The sequence below is a fragment of the Oncorhynchus keta genome, chromosome 1, assembly GCF_023373465.1.
Source record: "Oncorhynchus keta strain PuntledgeMale-10-30-2019 chromosome 1, Oket_V2, whole genome shotgun sequence".
NCBI classification, from domain to species: domain Eukaryota; kingdom Metazoa; phylum Chordata; class Actinopteri; order Salmoniformes; family Salmonidae; genus Oncorhynchus; species Oncorhynchus keta.
Genome location: NC_068421.1, coordinates 72023365 through 72042842, shown reverse-complemented (window position 1 = coordinate 72042842; position 19478 = coordinate 72023365). Strand labels below are relative to the sequence as shown.

The 19478-nt window shown below is 42.3% G+C and overlaps 1 protein-coding gene across 4 annotated transcripts in view; it reads left to right on the top strand.

Annotated features, from left to right (window-relative positions):
- Window positions 1–5474: 5474 nt before the first annotated feature.
- The window catches only part of LOC118392706 (capping protein, Arp2/3 and myosin-I linker protein 3-like), a 36698-nt gene continuing 22694 nt past the window's right edge, over window positions 5475–19478 (top strand). The window contains exons 1-19 of one of the 4 annotated variants that reach the window (XM_052460394.1): window positions 5475–6430; window positions 8614–8708; window positions 13561–13611; window positions 13710–13769; window positions 14100–14221; window positions 14350–14444; window positions 15590–15660; window positions 15785–15858; window positions 16020–16095; window positions 16198–16286; window positions 16428–16522; window positions 16619–16705; window positions 17320–17423; window positions 17551–17628; window positions 17796–17872; window positions 18379–18483; window positions 18698–18767; window positions 18979–19060; window positions 19220–19316. In XM_052460394.1, coding sequence (XP_052316354.1) covers window positions 6298–6430; window positions 8614–8708; window positions 13561–13611; window positions 13710–13769; window positions 14100–14221; window positions 14350–14444; window positions 15590–15660; window positions 15785–15858; window positions 16020–16095; window positions 16198–16286; window positions 16428–16522; window positions 16619–16705; window positions 17320–17423; window positions 17551–17628; window positions 17796–17872; window positions 18379–18483; window positions 18698–18767; window positions 18979–19060; window positions 19220–19316 — 1661 coding nt within the window. In that variant the 5' untranslated portion in view covers window positions 5475–6297. The remainder of the gene's footprint in view (window positions 6431–8613; window positions 8709–13560; window positions 13612–13709; window positions 13770–14099; window positions 14222–14349; window positions 14445–15589; window positions 15661–15784; window positions 15859–16019; window positions 16096–16197; window positions 16287–16427; window positions 16523–16618; window positions 16706–17319; window positions 17424–17550; window positions 17629–17795; window positions 17873–18378; window positions 18484–18697; window positions 18768–18978; window positions 19061–19219; window positions 19317–19478) is intronic. The other 3 variants (XM_052460381.1, XM_052460386.1, XM_052460393.1) reach the window with 3 other exon arrangements.

The window sequence follows — 19478 nt, the reverse complement described above, 5'->3', positions numbered from 1 at the left end:
GGTGTACCCTTTTCTTTCAAAACAAGATTACAAAAAGAAGTTCAGCAAAAGGGTATTAAATTAACTCAAGACAGGCTTATGCTATTTATTTAGTCTTTTCAGATCATTCCTATGAAAATTGGCTAAGGTGGCAATCTGAAATGGGTTATTATATCTTTTTCTGAATTCAATAAAATTCTGTTCTCGGAAATAACATCTCAAAATTCAACCAAGGAGGCTTGAATAAATATTTTGTGTTCGGATCCAAAATATTTTTTTGCCAGTATTTTTCAGGAAGAAGTAGCCTATTTAATTCGATTAGGATATTGCATGATTATGTGATTATGGTAATATTTTACCAGAAACGAATAGACTGGTGGGACCACGCCAGTCTTCTACTCAGAAGACTGTTTGTTTTTATTCTAAGAATGATTGGCGTGGTTTAGCCTATGTGGTCAGGCTGGTTGGTCACTGGTTGTTACTCATGCCACATATAAATAAAAGTGTGATTTAGTGAACTTGACTGTGAGACTGCCTTTGAAAGGCAGGGCAAGTCTGTCAGACCATATCCATGCCCCATTGCCAAGAAAACAATGTGTCATAATGACAAATGGGATCAATGTTATTCTTAATGCTAAAAACCTAGGCCTACCTGATTCAATGCAGATGTTGATTCAATGCTGACCAGTCACTGAAATGTTTAAGTAGCATAGCCAAGTTACTTATCACATCAAACTCAGCTAACAACAAATGTTCCCATACCTTCAGAGAACATTACCTAATGTTTTCTTAAAAACGTTCCAGTGATGTGCAAGGACAGTTTCCAAGAGGCCATTCCCTTAATGATGTCAAACAGAACTTACCCAGAACGTGGTTACCATGTTCTCAGGATATTCAATATTAATGTTCTAGACACGTTTTATTGGAACCTTACTTGCAAAGATATTCCTGTGTCCAGTTTTCTGAGGGTTAGGAGATTATTCCATCAACATCACACCAAACATACACAGAACATGTTCTCAGAATATAAGATATTAATGTTCTGGACACGTTTCATGCAAACGTTGTAAGAACTCTCCTGTGTATCAGTCATCAAGATTGTCAACAGATGGTCCCAAGGGTAGCACTACAGGTTAAATGAGACATTGACATAGACATGGTGGCATAGCAGGAAGATCATAATGCTGTGAACCAAAATATTGTGAGTTCAAATCCCAGGTGAGGACATGTTGAATAAAAATTACAGTATAAATGACCATGCCCATGTAATCACGTTCAGGTACCTGCCAAAATAAAGGACACAAACATCGTAATAGGGTGTTGGGCCACCACAAGAGCCTAAATGCGCCTTGGCATAGATTCTACATGCTTCTGGAACTCCATTGGAGGGATGCGAAACCACTAGACACCGAACTATTACAGACCTATATCCATCCTGCCCTGCCTTATTAAAGTCTTCGAAAGCCTAGCGAACAAACAGATCGGCTTCAATATATCCACGTAATTTTCCTTCCTCATGATGCCATCTATTTTGTGATGTGCACCAGTCCCTCCTGCAGCAAAGCACCCGCACAACATGATGCTGCCACCCCCGTGCCTCATGGTTGGGATGGTGTTCTTCGGCTTGCAAGCCTCCCCCTTTTTCCTCCAAACACAACAATTGTCATTATGGCCAAAGAGTTCTATTTTTTATTCATCAGACCAGAGAACATTTCTCCAAAAAGTACGACCTTTGCCCCCATGTGCAGTTGCAAACCATAGTCTGGCTTTTTTTATGGCGGTTTTGGAGCAGTGGCTTCTTCCTTTCTGAGCGGCCTTTCAGGTTATGTCGATATAGGACTCGCTTTACTGTGGATATAGATACATTTGTACCTGTTTCCTCCAGCATCTTTACAAGGTCCTTTGCTGAAGGCACGTTCATCTCTAGGAGACAGAACGAGTCTCCTTCCTGAGCTGTATGACCTCTGTGTGGTCCCATGGTGTTTATACTTGCATGCTATTGTTTGTACACATGAACGTGGTACATTCAGGCGTTTGGAAATTGCTTCCAAGGATGAACCTGACTTGTGGAGGTCTACAATATTTTTTCTGAGGTCTTGGCTGATTTCTTTAGATTTTCCCATGATGTCAAGCAAAGAGGCACTGAGTTTGAAGGTAGGTCTTGAAATACATCTACAGGTACACCTCCAATTGACTCAAATGATGTCAATTAGCCTATCAGAAGCTTCTAAAGCCATGACATATTTTCCTGGGATTTTCCAAGCTGTTTAAAGACACAGTCAACTTAGTGTATGTAAACCCAATGGACTTGTGATACAATGAATTATAAGTGAAATAATCTGTCTAAACAATTGTTGGAAAAATGACTTGTGTCATGCACAATGTAAATGTCATAACCGACTCGCCAAAACTATAGTTTGTTAACAAGAAATGTGTGGAGTGGTTGAAAAATTAGTTTGAATGACTCCAACCTAAGTGTCTGTAAACTTCTGACTTCAGCGTTCAGGTCCTTAAAGATGCAGGTATAAGAGCTGGAATACTTGACAGAGAGAACTTGTTGTGAAGGGGAGTGCCTTGTGGTACATCGGAGAGAGTGTATTTTGTAACAAAATACAGCAATGAAGCAGAGAACATTAAAAGAATCATTAAAATAATTGGGGAATCCTCTAAAGTGATACGCTACTACGCCAAGTCTTCCCTGAGCCACCAGTCATGAGCTTTAAGAGATGTCCGACCCTAAATGACAAATTAGTCCTCAGTTATCTTCCTGGTGACTCTCAAACAACTTGGCTTGACCACAAACCCAAGGGCTCTTTTAAATGTAACCATTGCATAAATATTGCACAGAAAAAGTATTTTGTTGACACAGCTTCTAAAATGGAGTATTATGTCAAGCATTTAATTAACTGCGAAACCACTCATGTCATTTATAGATTGGAGTGTCCACAGTGCAAGGTGTTCTACATTGGACGGACAAAGAGACGCCTTCAAGACCGCTTAGAGGAACACAAGTACGCCATACGGGTAGGCAATGAAGACTACCCCATGGCAAGGCACAACAAGTCCTTACACCATGGCAACCCTGCCTCCCTACAAGCTATTGGTATTGATCATGTCCCAGCCTCAATTAGAAAAGGGGACCGTCTTAAACAGTTAGCCAAAGGGAAAGTTTTAGGATTTACAAACTACAGGCCACTAAGTACCCTGGTTTAAATGAAGATATGGATTTACAAACTACAGGCCACTAAGTACCCTGGTTTAAATGAAGATATGGATTTACAAACTACAGGCCACTAAGTACCCTGGTTTAAATTAAGATATGGATTTACAAACTACAGGCCACTAAGTACCCTGGTTTAAATGAAGATATGGATTTACAAACTACAGGCCACTAAGTACCCTGGTTTAAATTAATATATGGATTTACAAACTACAGGCCACTAAGTACCCTGGTTTAAATGAAGATATGGATTTACAAACTACAGGCCACTAAGTACCCTGGTTTAAATTAAGATATGGATTTACAAACTACAGGCCACTAAGTTCCCTGGTTTAAATGAAGATATGGATTTCTCACCCTTCCTGTCGGGTCGTGATAGGTTCATTTGCTGTCATCTAGTGGACATTTTGCTCAATTGCCCTCAGCTATTTTTAGACTGTTGTTGTTCATGTTTTGCTGTGTTCTAGTGTACTATGGAATATATTGCTCTCTTATTCTTGACACTTCTCCCAGTCATATTTAAGGTTAGAACTACCTTTCTAAGCATTCTGATACTTCTAGCTTGGAGTTGAATTTTTTGATAACATAGCTACAGTATTTCACTTGTTAATGTGTATAGTATTGCTTACTAGCTGTGTCCAAACAATTGTGTAACTGTAACAGTATAATTTTTAAACCGTCCCCTCGCCCATACCCGGGCGCGAACCAAGGACCTTCTGCACACATCAACAACAGTCACCCTCGAAGCATCGTTACCCATCGCTCCACAAATGCCGCGGCCCTTGCAGAGCAAGGGGAACTACTATTTCAAGGTCTCAGAGCAAGTGATGGTCCTTCTGTGGCTCAGCTGGTAGAGCATGGCGCTTGTAACGCCAGGATAGTGGGTTCGATTCCCGGGACCACCCATACGTAGAATGTATGCACACATGACTGTAAGTCGCTTTGGATAAAAGCGTCAGCTAAATGGCATATATTATTATTATATTATATTATTATATATTATGTAACCGATTGAAACGCTATTTAGCGCGTTCTTTTTGATGACCAATTCACCCCTTTTACCAAAGAGCACCTTCTGTCTACCAAAATCTACTATTGTGTACCTTAGTAGCGCTTCCTTTCCTCCTGGTTGAAAAACAAGTTTTAATGACTCCAACCTAAGTGTATGTAAACTTCCGACTTCAACTGTATGTTCGATTCACATTTCCATCTCACTCAAGAATGAAAGTTAAAGAATAGGACTAAATCAAATTAAACTTTATTTAAAGTGTATTTAAGTTTCATTTGTTTTAGTCCTATTCTTTAACAAAAACGTTTTTTAAATCATTTTTATTAATTTTTTAGATTGTAACAGAATCACAACAAACAATATATACATTTCACCTAACAATCAACATTTCATAAGATACTGTAATTGGTACAAGTCATTGTTGACCCTAAGAAATAATAATACAAAACATGTATTTTTGGTTGAGATGGAGACTTGAATCCAACATATTTTTATTTTATTTATTTTACCAGGTAAGTTGACTGAGAACACATTCTCAGTTACAGCAACAACCTGGGGAATAGTTACAGGGGAGAGAAGGGGGGGATGAATGAGACAATCGTAAACTGGGGGTGATTAGGTGACTGTATGAGGGCCAGATTGGGAATTTAGCCAGGACAGCAGGGTTAACACCCCTACTCTTAAAATAAGTGCCATTGGATCTTTAGTGACCACAGAGAGTCAGGACACCCGTTTAATGACAAAAACTGGAATTAAAGCCAGACGAAATCAGTGGCACGGATCAAACTATCCAAGCAGAAAATTAGTCGGCATCTGCTTCAAATGTTGATATTTGGTTGTGTTGAAAACCAAACACAATTCAATATCCAAATTTGTCTACAAATTAATAGTTGATATGTTGGATTCACATGTCCATCTCAACCAAAAATCCAAGTTAAAGAATGGAGCTTAATCTAATCAAATTTTAAATGCACTTTAAATAAAGTTTTATTGGATTTAGTCCTATTCTTTAACTTAGATTTTTAGTTGAAATGGAGACTTGAATCCAAAATATGAATGATTAACTTGAAGATTATATTTTAAATCAACCCAAATTTGAAACCTGGGACTATGTATTGTAATTTTGTTGTTGAATCCTGGGTTAAATATAAACTAGCTGCTGATGACTTGCTTTGCAAATGCTTTATAGGCCTAAATAGTGTCACTGATGATATTACATTTACATTTAAGTCATTTAGCAGACGCTCTTATCCAGAGCGACTTACAAATTGGTATGACTTATAAAGTACTGTTACATTTCATTTGCTCTCTTAAACCTACCCTTTGGAATGACTTCGATAGCAACAGTGGATACATGTCGTTATTAAGACATCGCTCAATAATCATTCTCACGATAGATAGCACATTGGTAGTAATCATTGAGTAAGGGACAAATATAAAAGCGAAGCAGGGCTTGGTTAAAACCCTCGGTGGGAGACCAAATGAATAGCTGTGGATCAACTACCCAGCCTATTTTTTTATAGTGGACATAACGTTGAAGATATGACGTTGTAGTGGGGGGTTAAGTGCATTGTTCAAGGGCATAACGGCAGGCAATAGCATCTAGGATTTGAACCCAGCAACCCACTGGTTGCCAGCTCATTACCGACAGATGTTTCCTGTCAGGCCCGGGATTCGAAGTGGCAACCCTCTCTAACCGCTAGGCTACCTGTCGACCTTGTAATTGCCAACAGGATTAATATCGTACTGTGTGTGTACCTACCAATAGCTGCCCACAGACTGTAGGCCACAGTCCAATTGACTCGCACAGAGAGAGTCTGGCTGAAAACAGAAAAGTAGCTTAGTGGGATGTTTTGTACACCACTTTTGGGGGGAGCCACTATTTCGACCAATATCATATATTGATCAATTCAATTGACAAATAGTTGTAGTTACACGGTTGCTTCCAGTAATATCGGAGTCCACCAAATATGCTAGCCCACTGTCTCCTATTATTTCAGTGATCTCCCTCCACCTTCCCGTCTTCCACCGCCGAGCGCCCTCTCACGTTATACTCCTTCTCACAGTGCGGGTTGGTTTCAGCAGTCGGATGCTTGGTGGAATGCTTGCGAGACGAGCAATCCGTTCCGGTCACGGAGAAAGGGGTGGTGATACAAGAAGAGACATGGCTTCTAAAGAGAGAACTGCCTCTTGTTTTGTCAGTATGAGCAGGGATGTTACAGGTAGGAATCACCATTCATATCACCATTATTGTCATATGTATGATGCACCGACTCTGTCTTTGACCATTGCCGTGTATGTGGTGGTCTGCGAGTGGACAGAGGCTTTGGAAGTTTATGAAAAATACTGCTTTCGTATCTGCCACCAAGCGTTGTGCCATTTTTGTGTATTTTAAGCTACACGTGCATTGCATTAATTTGATCAAAAAGTTAGGAAGTTGTGTAAAGCAAAGACATCCTGCTTCCTCAGGACACAAGATAAAAGCCCAGCCGGCTGATCGTGTCAAATCTCTAGCCCATAGGAAAAGAGGCGTTGTGAAAATCATCGTGTGTGCATCACGCATGGATTTACTCACTCATAATGCTCTCTGCATTCATAAATTCATGCCAGCTTTTAAGAATAGGAATTGTTACCGTCTCAGCGTGTTCGCAGTAAGCCTGCTCTTTTTGTCTGCAGTTTGTGTGTGAAAGATAGAGAGGGAGCAGTATGCATTTTCTTGGCAACAATTTGTATGTATTCTTTGCTTTCCTTTCCTTTATGGAACGAGACAGACATGGCCACTAACTTACACTGCACTTTCAGAGTATTATTTTATACCAGTGTATCCCGACCCTGCTCCTCGAGTACCCCCAACAGTACACATTTGTATTGTAACCCTGGACAAGCACACCTGATTCAACTTGTCAACTAATCATCAAGCCAACAATGAGTTGAATGAGGTGTGTTTATCAAGGGCTACAGCGTAAAGGTGTACTGTAGGGGGTACTCAAGGACCAAGGTTGGGAAACACTATTCTATACAGATGACAAGGCTGCCATTGAATTGACACCAGCTTACATGTCACAAACTTACACCATCAGGACTTAATCACACTTTCACTCACCTACACCAAACACACATGCTCACATTAGCAGAGAGATTCTGAGTTCATTACTCCTAATGGCTCTATTAACCACACTGTGATAATTATTCCAGTGGAATCCCTGCCTCTCAATCCACTCACCTGCCAGCCAGCCACTCCCATCTGCCAGCTAAAGGTCATCATCTGCATGGCGACAAAAGACCGCCTCTGTTTAAACAGTCATCATGATGTTCAGGTCATCATCTTAATAATCAGAACATTACTCTAACTATCCTGTCAGAAGAATCAGCAGCATTCTTTCATTTGACAGTGCATTAGTCACAGGTGAAGTACAGTATATTCAGTGCCTTGGTTTGTTATCCATTATCTAATACCTTTCACCATGTCACTCTCTCCCCCTGTCCTCCTCTCTGGCCTTGCCCCTGTCTCTCTGATGGTACCTCTCTATGTCAGGGATGTCCTCAGGCCCAGCCATGTTATCTGCAGTAGGGGGTGGCACACCTCTGACTGGGATTATATGTGACACACTGGAGCAGAGAGGAGCCATGTGGTTGTTGGTAGTAGTCATATTGTTCACATAAGGTTGGAGTTTGTGTGGGAATAAATTGTCTGGAATTGTATTTTGAATCTCATTAATAACAGAATGAATGAGATTGCAGGTTTTCGCCTATGAAACACACAATTAATAATAAGATGTTTGTTGGTTTATTCACATGATTAGATAATGAAATTACAAAAGTTCTTTTAGTTTGCATAATACAAGGAAATGAACAGGTGATGATGGAAAAAATACAACAAGAAATAGAAAAACTGGAGAGAAAAAACAGGAAGTGTTTTGTCTCCATCCACTTTCACCAAGTACTGCATTTCATCTCTGGTTTCCATATTCTATTAAAATGCTCTCTATTTAATGGCTTAATTCTGTCCTCTCTCACATATCCTAGTTTGATGGGGAAATTGTTATGTGCCTGCCATTGAAAATATTGCCGTCTTTCACTTTTTAATGAAGAATACAATGGTTTTGGAGACCCACGGGTTTTCTCAATCAATAGCATAGTTTAAGATCCCAGAAGCAGGATCATATTCTACAAAATACACAGTGACCGTGTTTCTGTGCAGCCTCGGATTATCTCCCTGTTTATAAAATGCCAGTATGTCAGTTTTAAATGAAAAGGTTGGTCTGCCTTCAGTCGGTTGGCGATAGGGCTGTCAAGCTTGTCTCTCTCACTGTTCTGATGTGCTGTATACTTGGTTGATTTGTGTGATTGTGTGTGTGAAATGTTTGCTGTGTGTATCTGACCTTGGATGCTTTTCTATTTACAGAGAGTATCAGGAAGATTATTGACAAGTCCTCAACCAAGTTTATACGTGGCATAAAGCTTGAAACCAAAAATGGCAAATCAGAGGATAGGATACTGGTGAGTAGTGTTTGAATAACTGGTCAAAACAGCAGTTGCTATATTGATGTGCTGACTGAGTGGGTGGTATTCCCACAGATGATTGTTGAGCTTTTGATATAGAACAGCTCTCCAGACCATCCACACACAGTACTATTCCACCCCTCACTACGCCAAAAAACAAGTCTGATGCAGTGGATGGATACTACATAACACATTGGATGGAAACCTGATGGGTGGTCTATGAGAGACATGATGCAACATAGGCAGTATTGAAGTGCAATTAATTGCTACGGTCAATTACATACCGAGCGCAAGCTATGGCCAGATTGGCGACATGCCATGAATATATTAAGTTGATAGGTTTCTGCTCCCCCATCCCTGGCTGTGCCTGGGCTTTGTATTGGGACTAGAGGTTGACTGATTCATCGGAATGGCTGATTAATTAGGGCCGATTTCAAGTTTTCATAACAATTGAAAATCTGTAAAAAAAAAATACAGCTTTATTTAACTAGGCAAGTCAGTTAACACATTCTTATTTTCAATGACGGCCTAGGAACAGTGGGTTAACTGCCTTGTTCAGGTGCAGAACGACAGATTTTTACCTTGTCAGCTCGGGGATTCAATCTTGCAACCTTACAGTTTACTAGTCCAAGGCTCTAACCACCTGCCTCACGAGGAGCCTGCCTGTTATGCGAATGCAGTAAGAAGCCAAGGTAAGTTGCTAGCTAGCATTAAACTTATCTTATAAAAAACAATCAATCAATCATAATCACTAGTTAACTACACATGGTTGATGATATTACTAGTTTATTTAGCGTGTCCTGCGTTGCATATAATCGATGCGGTGCGTATTCGTGAAAAAGGACTGTCGTTGCTCTAACATGTACCTAACCATAAACATCAATGCCTTTCTTAAAATCAATACACAGAAGTATATATTTTTAAACCTGTATATTTAGCTAAAAGAAATCCAGGTTAGCAGGCAATATTAACCAGGTGAAATTGTGTCACTTCTCTTGCGTTCATTGCACGTAGAGTCATGTATATGCAACAGTTTGGGCCGCCTGGCTCTTTGCGAACTAATTTGCCTGAATTTTACGTAATTATGACATAACATTGAAGGTTGTGCAATGTAACAGCTATATTTAGACTTATGGATGCCACCCGTTAAAATAAGTAACGGTTCCAGCGATGGTAGACACCAGCAGGCTCGTAAGCATTTATTCAAACAGCACTTTTGTGCGTTTTGCCAGCAGCTCTTTGCAATGCTTCAAGCATTGGCTGTGCCTGGGCTTTGTATTGGGACTAGAGGTCGACTGATTAATCGGAATGGCCGATTAATTAGGGCCGATTTCAAGTTTTCATAACAATCAGAAATCTGTAAAAAAAAAAAAAATAGACCTTTCTTTAAAGGTGTTTATGACTTCAAGCCTATCAACTCCAGAGATTAGGCTGGTATAACCGATGTGAAATGGCTAGATAGTTAGCGGGGTGCGCGCTAATAGCGTTTCAAACGTCACTCGCTCTGAGACTTGGAGTAGTTGTTCCCCTTGCTCCTTATGGGTAACGCAGCTTCGAGGGTGGCTGTTGTCGACGTGTTCCTGGTTCGAGTCCAGGTAGGAGCGAGGAGAGGGACGGAAGCTATACTGTTACACTGGCAATACTAAAGTGCCTATAAGAACATCCAATAGTCAAAGGTTACTGAAATACAAATGTTATAGAGAGAAATAGTCATATAATTCCTATAATAACTACAACCTAAAATTTCTTACCTGGGAATATTGAAGACTCATGTTAAAAGGAACCACCAGCTTTCATATGTTCTCATGTTCTGAGCAAGGAACTTAAATGTTAGTTTTCTTACATGGCACATATTGCACTTTTACTTTCTTCTCCAACACTTTGTTTTTGCATTATTTAAACCAAATTGAACATGTTTAATTATTTATTTAGGCTCAATTGATTTTATTGATGTATTATATTAAGTTAAAATAAGTGTTCATTCAGTTGAAAAAATCGGTCGACCTCTAATTGGGACAATGTAGGACAGAGAGGTCTGTAATAGCAGCAGCTTTGGGATGCTCTGTCTCTCTGAGACCCTGGCGGTGGAGGCAATGCTGGGCGCGGGCGTACCACTGCCTCTGATTCTGGGTGCTTTCATCAGAGAGTATGTGGGGCAAAGATGTGAAATCTCCATTTGTGGAGCTGCAGCCTTGCCAGCTCACAGGACTAAATCTGGGCCAGTGAGCTATTTTAGTATAGATCACAACCTGTGTGAGTCCAGCAAATAGGGAGAAGTATAAGAAACCGACCGACCAAATAACAAAAGCTGCTTAACACTTTTAGAAAGAAAGGTGCTATCTAGAACCTAAAAGGGTTCTGCGGCTGTCCCCATAGAATAATCCTTTGAAAAAAAAGCGTTTGGTTCCAGGTAGAACCCTTTTGGGTTCCATGTAGAACCAAATGGTTATATTTGGAACCCAAAAGTGTTTCTCCTATGGGAACAGCCGCAGAACCCCTTTGGAACCCTTTTTTCTAAGAGTGTAACAACTCCACATAAAACTGCATTGAAATGTTTTCATGTTTTTGTGCTCCCCAAAAACTACCACAAGCTTTCCCCTCAATTCCCTGATGAGGCAATGGGCTGAACCCCCAGCAGGGCAGGCTAGGCCTTGGCAGAGAGTCATTTCCTTGATGACTGCTTAATGATTCATTATGGTGCGAGTTGGGAGAGTTTTGCATGTGCACCCTTTGATGTTCAGGGTCTTCGGTATGTCTGTCGGGACTATGTTATCTCTTCAGTCCCCGCTGTCCAATCTCTCTCTGCTAAACTGTTCCTTCTTTTTAACTCTGAACGGTCTGTAATTGTAGTCTCTGTGGGGCATAGGATGAGGGTTAGGATTTCAGGTGTCAAGGGAACGGGAAATGTGAAATGCTTGCTTGCTATTAGGCTAGGTTTAATGTTTTAAAGCAGGTTCAGGTTCAGGATGGGGCTACGGCCATTGTTTTTATTTCATGTCATGGTCAATGTAATGTAAATGAGGCTTTGGTTTCCTTCATTGTGAATTATTTAACCAGGATACTTACAGTACTTGTTTGTATAACAGTCGCCTCTCCCCCTTATCAGTCCAATACGAAAAGACGGGCATCTCTGCTCCAAAAACAGACACATGCATAATGATATGCCAAGATAAGTGTGATCTGGAAGACTTTGATAAGGACTCTCCTGGGGGAACTGTCTCCCCACCCTTCTCTCCTGGGGGAACTGTCTCCCCACCCTTCTCTCCTGGGGGGACTGTCTCCCCACCCTGGGGAACTGTCTCCCCACCCTTCTCTCCTGGGGGAACTGTCTCCCACCCTTCTCTCCTGGGGGAACTGTCTCCCACCCTTCTCTCCTGGGGAACTGTCTCCCACCCTTCTCTCCTGGGGGAACTGTCTCCCCCCTTCTCTCCTGGGGGAACTGTCTCCCACCCTTCTCTCCTGGGGGACCCTTCTCTCCTGGGGGAACTGTCTCCCCACCCTCCTCCTGGGGAACTGTCTCCAGCACCCTTCTCTCCTGATTTCCCACCCTTCTCTCCTGGGGGAACTATAAACTCAACTGTCTCCCCACCCTTCTCTCCTGGGGGAACTGTCTCCCCACCCTTCTCTCCTGGGGGGACTGTCTCCCCATCCTTCTCTCCAGCATGATTTACTTGTATAAACTCATATGGTACAGTACGCACACACTGTCTCCACCCCCTACCCAGGATACCTCCCCCAACTCATCACGTTAATGTGATACTATCTGCATGTTTTAATCAACTCCCTCAGGCACAGTGTCTTTGAAGTGACTTGTTGGAAATGCAGGAGACTCTTGCTCTCTTTTCTCTCTTTCTCTCTCTTTTTCTCTCTAACATTAGACACACCCCTCGTTTTGGGGGTGGGGGGGTTGATGTTGTGCGTGTGGGGGGGTTGGTGTTGTGGAGGTTTGATGTGTGTGTGTGGGTTTGATGTTGGGGGGTGTGTTGTGGGGGGGAGTATGATGTTGTGGGGTTTGATGTTGTGTGGGTTTGATGTTGTGGGGGGTGTGGGTTTGATGTTGTGGCTGCTGGCAAGTGTTTGACTGATCGGTAGAGTCAAGCACCTCTCTCTCTCAAAATGCAACAGAGAGGGGGAGCCATCATTTAATTACTGCTTTTCATTAAGAGGGCATACTGTGTAGTAGTGTTACTGGAGAGAGAACAAATGAGAGTGATGGCCACAAAGAGAAATGCAGAGGAGAAAATGTTCCTCCATCCCTCCTCAGCTACTTCTCAGAGAGCTGTTTTAAAGGGGCATCAGAGAGGAAAGGGAAATTATCAGGAGTGAAGGACGAGAGTCTGAGAGAGGAAGGGAGAGAGCATCTGATAAATATGTTTATCTGATGAAAATGTTACACTGTGCTTGAACAATATTTACTAAAGTTTCTTCATTCTCCCCAAAAATATGGACAGAAGGAGCATGAGACTAGGGCATAGAGATTGTGTTTGTAGCTCAAGGGGATTTAATGTGTGAGCGTACGTTTACAGTACATCTGTGTGTGGGTGTATGTGTGATTTATTTTAATGACTTCCCAACTATTATTGTTGTAATCATTTCTATAGAGCATCTTAATGCACAGCCTGCGAATGCAATCCTCCCCAGTGTACACCTCAGCCCATCCATAGCATGATGTTGTGGAAAAAATATTCCTACCCAGATCAATAGATGAATACAGAGAGGGCTCCACATTTCACTCTCCATTACCATGGCAACCCATCAGAGAATCTGATGCCCTTAGCGAGTCTTGAGTGTGCAGTGAACCTTTGCTCAGGATGGATTTAATTTGTTCCTGTTTCTCTGGCTGTCTCAGGTTCTCACAACATGGAGGCTCTATCTCCTGGTCGCCAAGGTTCCAACAAAGGTAGCCCACATGATCTGTATGTACAGTATTTACCACTTACCATGCACATCATTATCAGCATGTTAACAAATAGGTTCAAAATGTGGCGTTCATTGCAGATAGAGGTGACATTTAACTTCTTGGAGATCCGAGCCATGAACAGTCACCCAGAGCATCAGGTGAATAACATATTTTTGGGGGTTTTGAATGGCCATGTTACTGCATTGTCCCTGTGGCCTCTTCATTACAACTGATTAGTTGTCTAAACAGATTTATTATGGAGTGTCAATCATCTCAACATCTGAGTAATTATTTGAAATCAGTTAACCTCATTATTTTGCATAATGGAGATATGAGGATCTTCATTCTTGTAAGTAGAGCTACTGTAATCATATAACTCCTGCAGTTAACTGTCAATTATCCATTTCAAATTTCAGCATTATGCCATCAAAATCACTGTGGTGCCTGTATCACTCTACAGTCATTGAAACTATGTTGTTTCTGTGCAGGTCGTCATAGACACGGACAAGTCCACTTATTCCTTGTGGCTACAGTCACGTGACCACCTCAGTCATGTGGTCAGCCATGTTAACTTTGCCCTGTCCAGAATATTTAACAACTCTGTGTTTGCGTAAGTGTCCATTTTCAGACAGCAAAGACTCCTTTACCAGACAGTGTTGAAACCCAGACAAATGGTTAATGTTAGCTAATTTGTCCCTTCTAACTTAAACCTCCTTTTGTCCTCTCTCTCTCTTTCAGTCCCTCCATCTGTCATTCAGACAGTGAACTTTCTGAGGGAAGCAGGAAGCACTCCCCCAGCTCAGAGACGTCTATGGAAACCCAGAGGGCCTGTGGTAAGAGACTCACAGGCAGGCATAGACAGACGGGCAGACGGGCAGACATAGACAGACAGGCAGACAGACATGCAGACAGACAGACAGGCAGGAAGGAAGGAAGGCAGACAGGCAGACGGACAGACAGAGCATAAGCAGGCACGTGCACAGATAGGGCTCTACCTGTGCAGTCACCGGTCATGCGGTCACCGGTAATGTGTGTGTGGCGAGCTACCTTGTTAAAATATCAACAGTACTGCCACTGTAGCATAACATTTGATTAACACTTGATTCAGCCTACATCATCATCACTATTCAGTCTGGTTGACTGATACGCTCAGCAGAGAGAGGCAGAAAGACATAGACAGGAGCGACTGCATCATCACCCTCCGACTGAACTCCATCCCTCCTTCAGTCAGGATATGCATGTGTGTCAGGGCAGCAGCAACGCAGGTAGTCTAGACTCTAGCTAACCACCATATACAAAAATATCCTCATAAGCCACTAGCCATATTATATGAGTTAGGAGATTATGAATATTATATTCTGAACTTATTATTTGATTCGAGCATTGAAGATAAATCACAATCAGTCAAATAAATCGAGCTCGCTAAATGATCAGCTGAAAGCCCACCCTCTTTTCCAGATGTCAATCATGAGGCACTGTTTTATCTTGCTTATGTGTGATGATGACTGAGTGTGTTGTTGCAGAAATAAATAGGTCCATGGTCAACAATGTTATACATTTCGAGATATGAATTATGAAGGGGTGCGGGCATTTTGAGCACATGGCCCTTGAAAGGTCTCTTCACGTACCTGTGCATATGAGCAGATTCAGGAAGGTGATAGAGAGACAGTCATAGGAAATGGTTGAGTAATTTGATTAAGAGACAAATGGATAAAGAAACCCACTGCACTACATGCAGTGTACAGCACATTTACAGTTGACATTTTAGTCATTTTGCAGACACTCTTATGCAGAGTACAGTTAGTAGATTCATCTTAACATAGCTAGGTTCATAACTATATTTCTACAGCGACATTGTAGAGTAATTGCACTGCTTGTTGTCTCTCTTTTCCCCTCTTCCCTCTTTCCCTCTGAAATAACCAAGTGCTCTTTAAACACTTCTCTCAGCATCCACTATTTTTCTTCCTCTCTGTCTCAGGAGGGTTTTCGGAGACCTACGCGGCCCTGTGTGACTATAATGGAATCAGCTGCAAGGAGGAAGTTCAGTGGGTAAGTGCAGTGGGAATAGGCCGGTTGTGTGTGAGTGCACAGGAGAGTTATATACAACACTCTACTTTCAATTGAGGGGGTCATATACTATAGCACGTGGACTCATGGGTAATCTTGTTCCTAGGATGTGGACACTATCTATCACTCCCAAGACAACAGGGAGTTTAATCTAGTGGACTTCAGACACCTGGAAAGCAGGTGAGAGAAGGGGAGAGGGAAAGAAAGACAGAAAGAGAGAGGGTATGACTCTGTCAAGTTGATGCTGCTGCAGCCTTAATAAATCCAGTTGATAAATGTATATTAAGGGTATTGTGAAATGTACCTGTTTCAGTGCACTAATTGTTGTGTGTTTATGACAGGGACTTGGCAGTTATTGTGGCATCACTGGCGTACAATACCTGGTTCACCAAACTATACTGTAAGGACATACGCATAGTAAGTATCCTTCTGTCTGTCTCCCCTTGTGCTTTAAATGGTCATTGATATTACTCAGAAGTTATTATGCGCGCATCGAAATTAGATCATTTCTAATTTCAGGGGTTAGAGGTCACTGAGCAGGTTCTGCACACCCTCAGTAAGTCCTCCAGTCTGGAAGAGATCACGCTGGAGAATGCTGGTCTCAAATCGTGAGTTTTCCCTTGCTTCTCACTTCTCACCCATACTTTAAAAATAATAATAAGTGTGTTAGAACCTTAAACTAAAAAGTGTTTGTGTGTGTCATTGTGTCTATGTCCAAATGTGTGTACTGTATATTGTGTATGTTGCAGTGACTTTCCTCAGAAGCTGTCAGTTGCTCTCTCAGAGAATCCTGCTTCTGTCATCCACTCTCTGAATCTGGCCCACAACACACTGGACAACCAAGGTACCAAGCAGATGCCTTACTTCCTGTTTGACTTCCACACTAGTTTGACTTCCACATTATGTTTGTTTTAGTGACATCTCTCCTCCTCTGGTGTAGGTGTGGCTAACCTCATCCAGCAAGTGTGTCGCCTCAGCAAAGGACTGCGTCTCCTCAACCTCTCCAAGACCTTCCTCAACTCCAAAGGTTTAGACTGCTTCACCTCTCCATCCTTCCATCGCTCAATCTCTCCATCTCTCTACTAGAGAAGGCCCCACCCCCCCCTGTCCTACTCCATGTTGCATAAGCATCCTCCTCTACACCCCAGTGTCCCCTGACATTAATACAAGGCAGTAATTCAGAAAGCAGGAACAGTCAGCTGGAGAATCAGTTCATGAACACCTCCAACTGTGTTTGGGTTTGATGAAGCAGCAATAGCTGATTGAACATGCCACTAAGCCATGCATACTACTTTTCTAGCTGAGGTGATAGAAACCACTGTACCTCCTGTAATTCCCCCACCAACATCTCTGTGTGTTAATGTAATGTTTTGTCTACTCTACAAAGCTTCAAGAGTCATGATATGCCCCCACGGTAACTATCCTTCAGGCAGAATGCTCCGTGTTACTCCCCCACTTTTTAAATATTTAGAATTGGAATACTGAATATTGAATTAAGAATTATACTTCACACAGGTACGGATGAGAATCGCATAACAAAAAATATTCTGAAACTGGATTTTTTTGTTGTTGTGTACATTTGCATTAGCTAGCTGAATGCATCCCTCATGGCTTCCCCCTCCCCCTCGCTGTGTGTCTCAGGTGTGGTGTCTCAGACTCTGTGCTCCAGTGATGAGTATTCTAACTCTCTGCTGCACCTGGACCTGAGCAAGAACCCTGGGTTCCTGTCTGGGGAGGATGCCTCGGTCAGAAAACACACACACATACACATACACTCATACTCTGTAAACAAACCAACAGTATAGTAAATGCACTGCTGATGCCTTATGAGTCAGTTTCTCAGTTAACCAGCTTTTCTCTCTCTTTCTTTAGAATCTGTGCCTGTTCCTGTCCCAGCCTAATTGTCTGGTCCATTTGGACCTGTCTGGCACTGACTGTTTTGTTGAGTCGGTGAGAATATAGTGTCTCTGAGAATTTGATTGCACACTTATAGAATTAAGAATTTTAAAGAGTTTATCTGCAACTTCTGTCTGTTTCTTCCTCTATAATCCCCAACTGCTGTCTTTTTCTCTCTCCCACTAAAACTGCACAACACAACTCTCGCTTCTCTCACATAGCTATTTGGGGCTCTGCTGAGGGGTTGTTGTGCCGATCTCTCCTACTTGAATCTCTCCAAAAATACCTTCTCCCACAGGTTAGTCACATCCTTGAGATTAACTATTTCTTTGGGGTGATGTGGCAGAAAAACACTTTGAGGCTCTGCGTGAAGATGGAAGGCACATTTTTAGCAAGGGATCTTTTTATTCTTAAAATCCTCAGGCTTGATCTTTAGCTCTCTCTTTTTCTTTTCACTCTTATCTGTCTTATCTCTGCCCTTCAATGTGAAATCAAAAATAAGCTTTGTGGGAATCACTGGAACATTGTGTTCCTTTCTGTAGTTGTGTCTGTGGTTTTAAACTCCTAGAGCTGTCTGCATAGATAAGACTTATCATCTGACCCCACTTGCTCCCTCCTCTTTGACCAGCTGCATTGTCTCTGTATCATTCCATCGGAATACGCTCTCCACTTCATACCAGTCTCTTATTTACCCAGACAATCAACAATTAACCACTCACCTTCTATCGCCTTTCCCTCCCACTCCATCTCTACTTCTTCCTCTCCTCTCTCATTCATCTCACTCTGACCTCGCTCCTCTCCCAGGAAAGTGAAGGAGAACCTGCCGTTGTTCCGTCAGTTCTTCAGCTCGGCCTTCAGTCTCACCCATGTCAGCCTGGCCTCTATGAAGCTGCCCCCTGAGGCCCTGAGGTCAGTTCCCCTATTCTCTCCTGGTCTCTCTCTGTCACACCTGTATCTCACTGGAGTGACTGGGACCAGGCTAGCTGCACAACACACACTGGTCACCATGACAAATGACACTACGTTAAAGGGTGTGAATTTCCAGAAAGAAAAATGAGCTAAAAGGTCTTTGTTGTAAACACCTTTTCCCCTTATGTTTATGTTTCCCTCTCTCTTTCTTTAGGTCTCTCTTCATCGGTCTGACCACAAACCCTCACATCAATGACCTACACCTGGACATTAGTGGCTGTGAGGTACAAGTCTGTCACTCTGTACACAACAATCAATTCCTGCTGGCCTTTATATAATTGACCATATCTATCTCTCTGGCATTCATTGCTTATGTTTCCAATAAGGACTTACTGAGCAGTAGCTATAGATGAAAACTATGTCAAGGTCTCCTGTTATTGTGCTTTGAATGTCCTCCTCACACATGCTCACACTCTGTCTGTCTGCCTGCCTCAGCTGAAATCTGCAGGAGCTTCTGTGATCCAGGAGCTGTTCCCCAGGCTCTCCTCCATCGCCACTCTGGACATCTCAGACAACGGTGAGCAGAATGACTGACTGTACCACTATGGCACAGTGTGATACTCTGCACCGCTGTGGCAGCCTGCACCACTCAAGCTAGTTTTGTGTGAGGGGGTTGTCTGTTTGAGCTTGTTTTGTATGAGGGGATGGTGTGTGCTTCATGTAGTTGTGTTTACAGGGCTGGATGCAGACCTTCTCTCAGTTCTACCAGCTCTCTCCAGACACACCTCCCTAAAGCACCTGTATCTGGGCAAGAACTTCAACATCAAGAGCAGGTGCAGTACTACAGAGGCACTCTGTGTGTGTGTGTGTGTGTGCGTCAGTTTGCATCAGAGCTTGATTTTCCTCAGGCAGACTAGGATGATTACGATAGCAGCAGGAAATGACTAGTGCCAGAGCTCCTGCTGAGTGTAGCCTGAACTGACTCTCTCCCCATG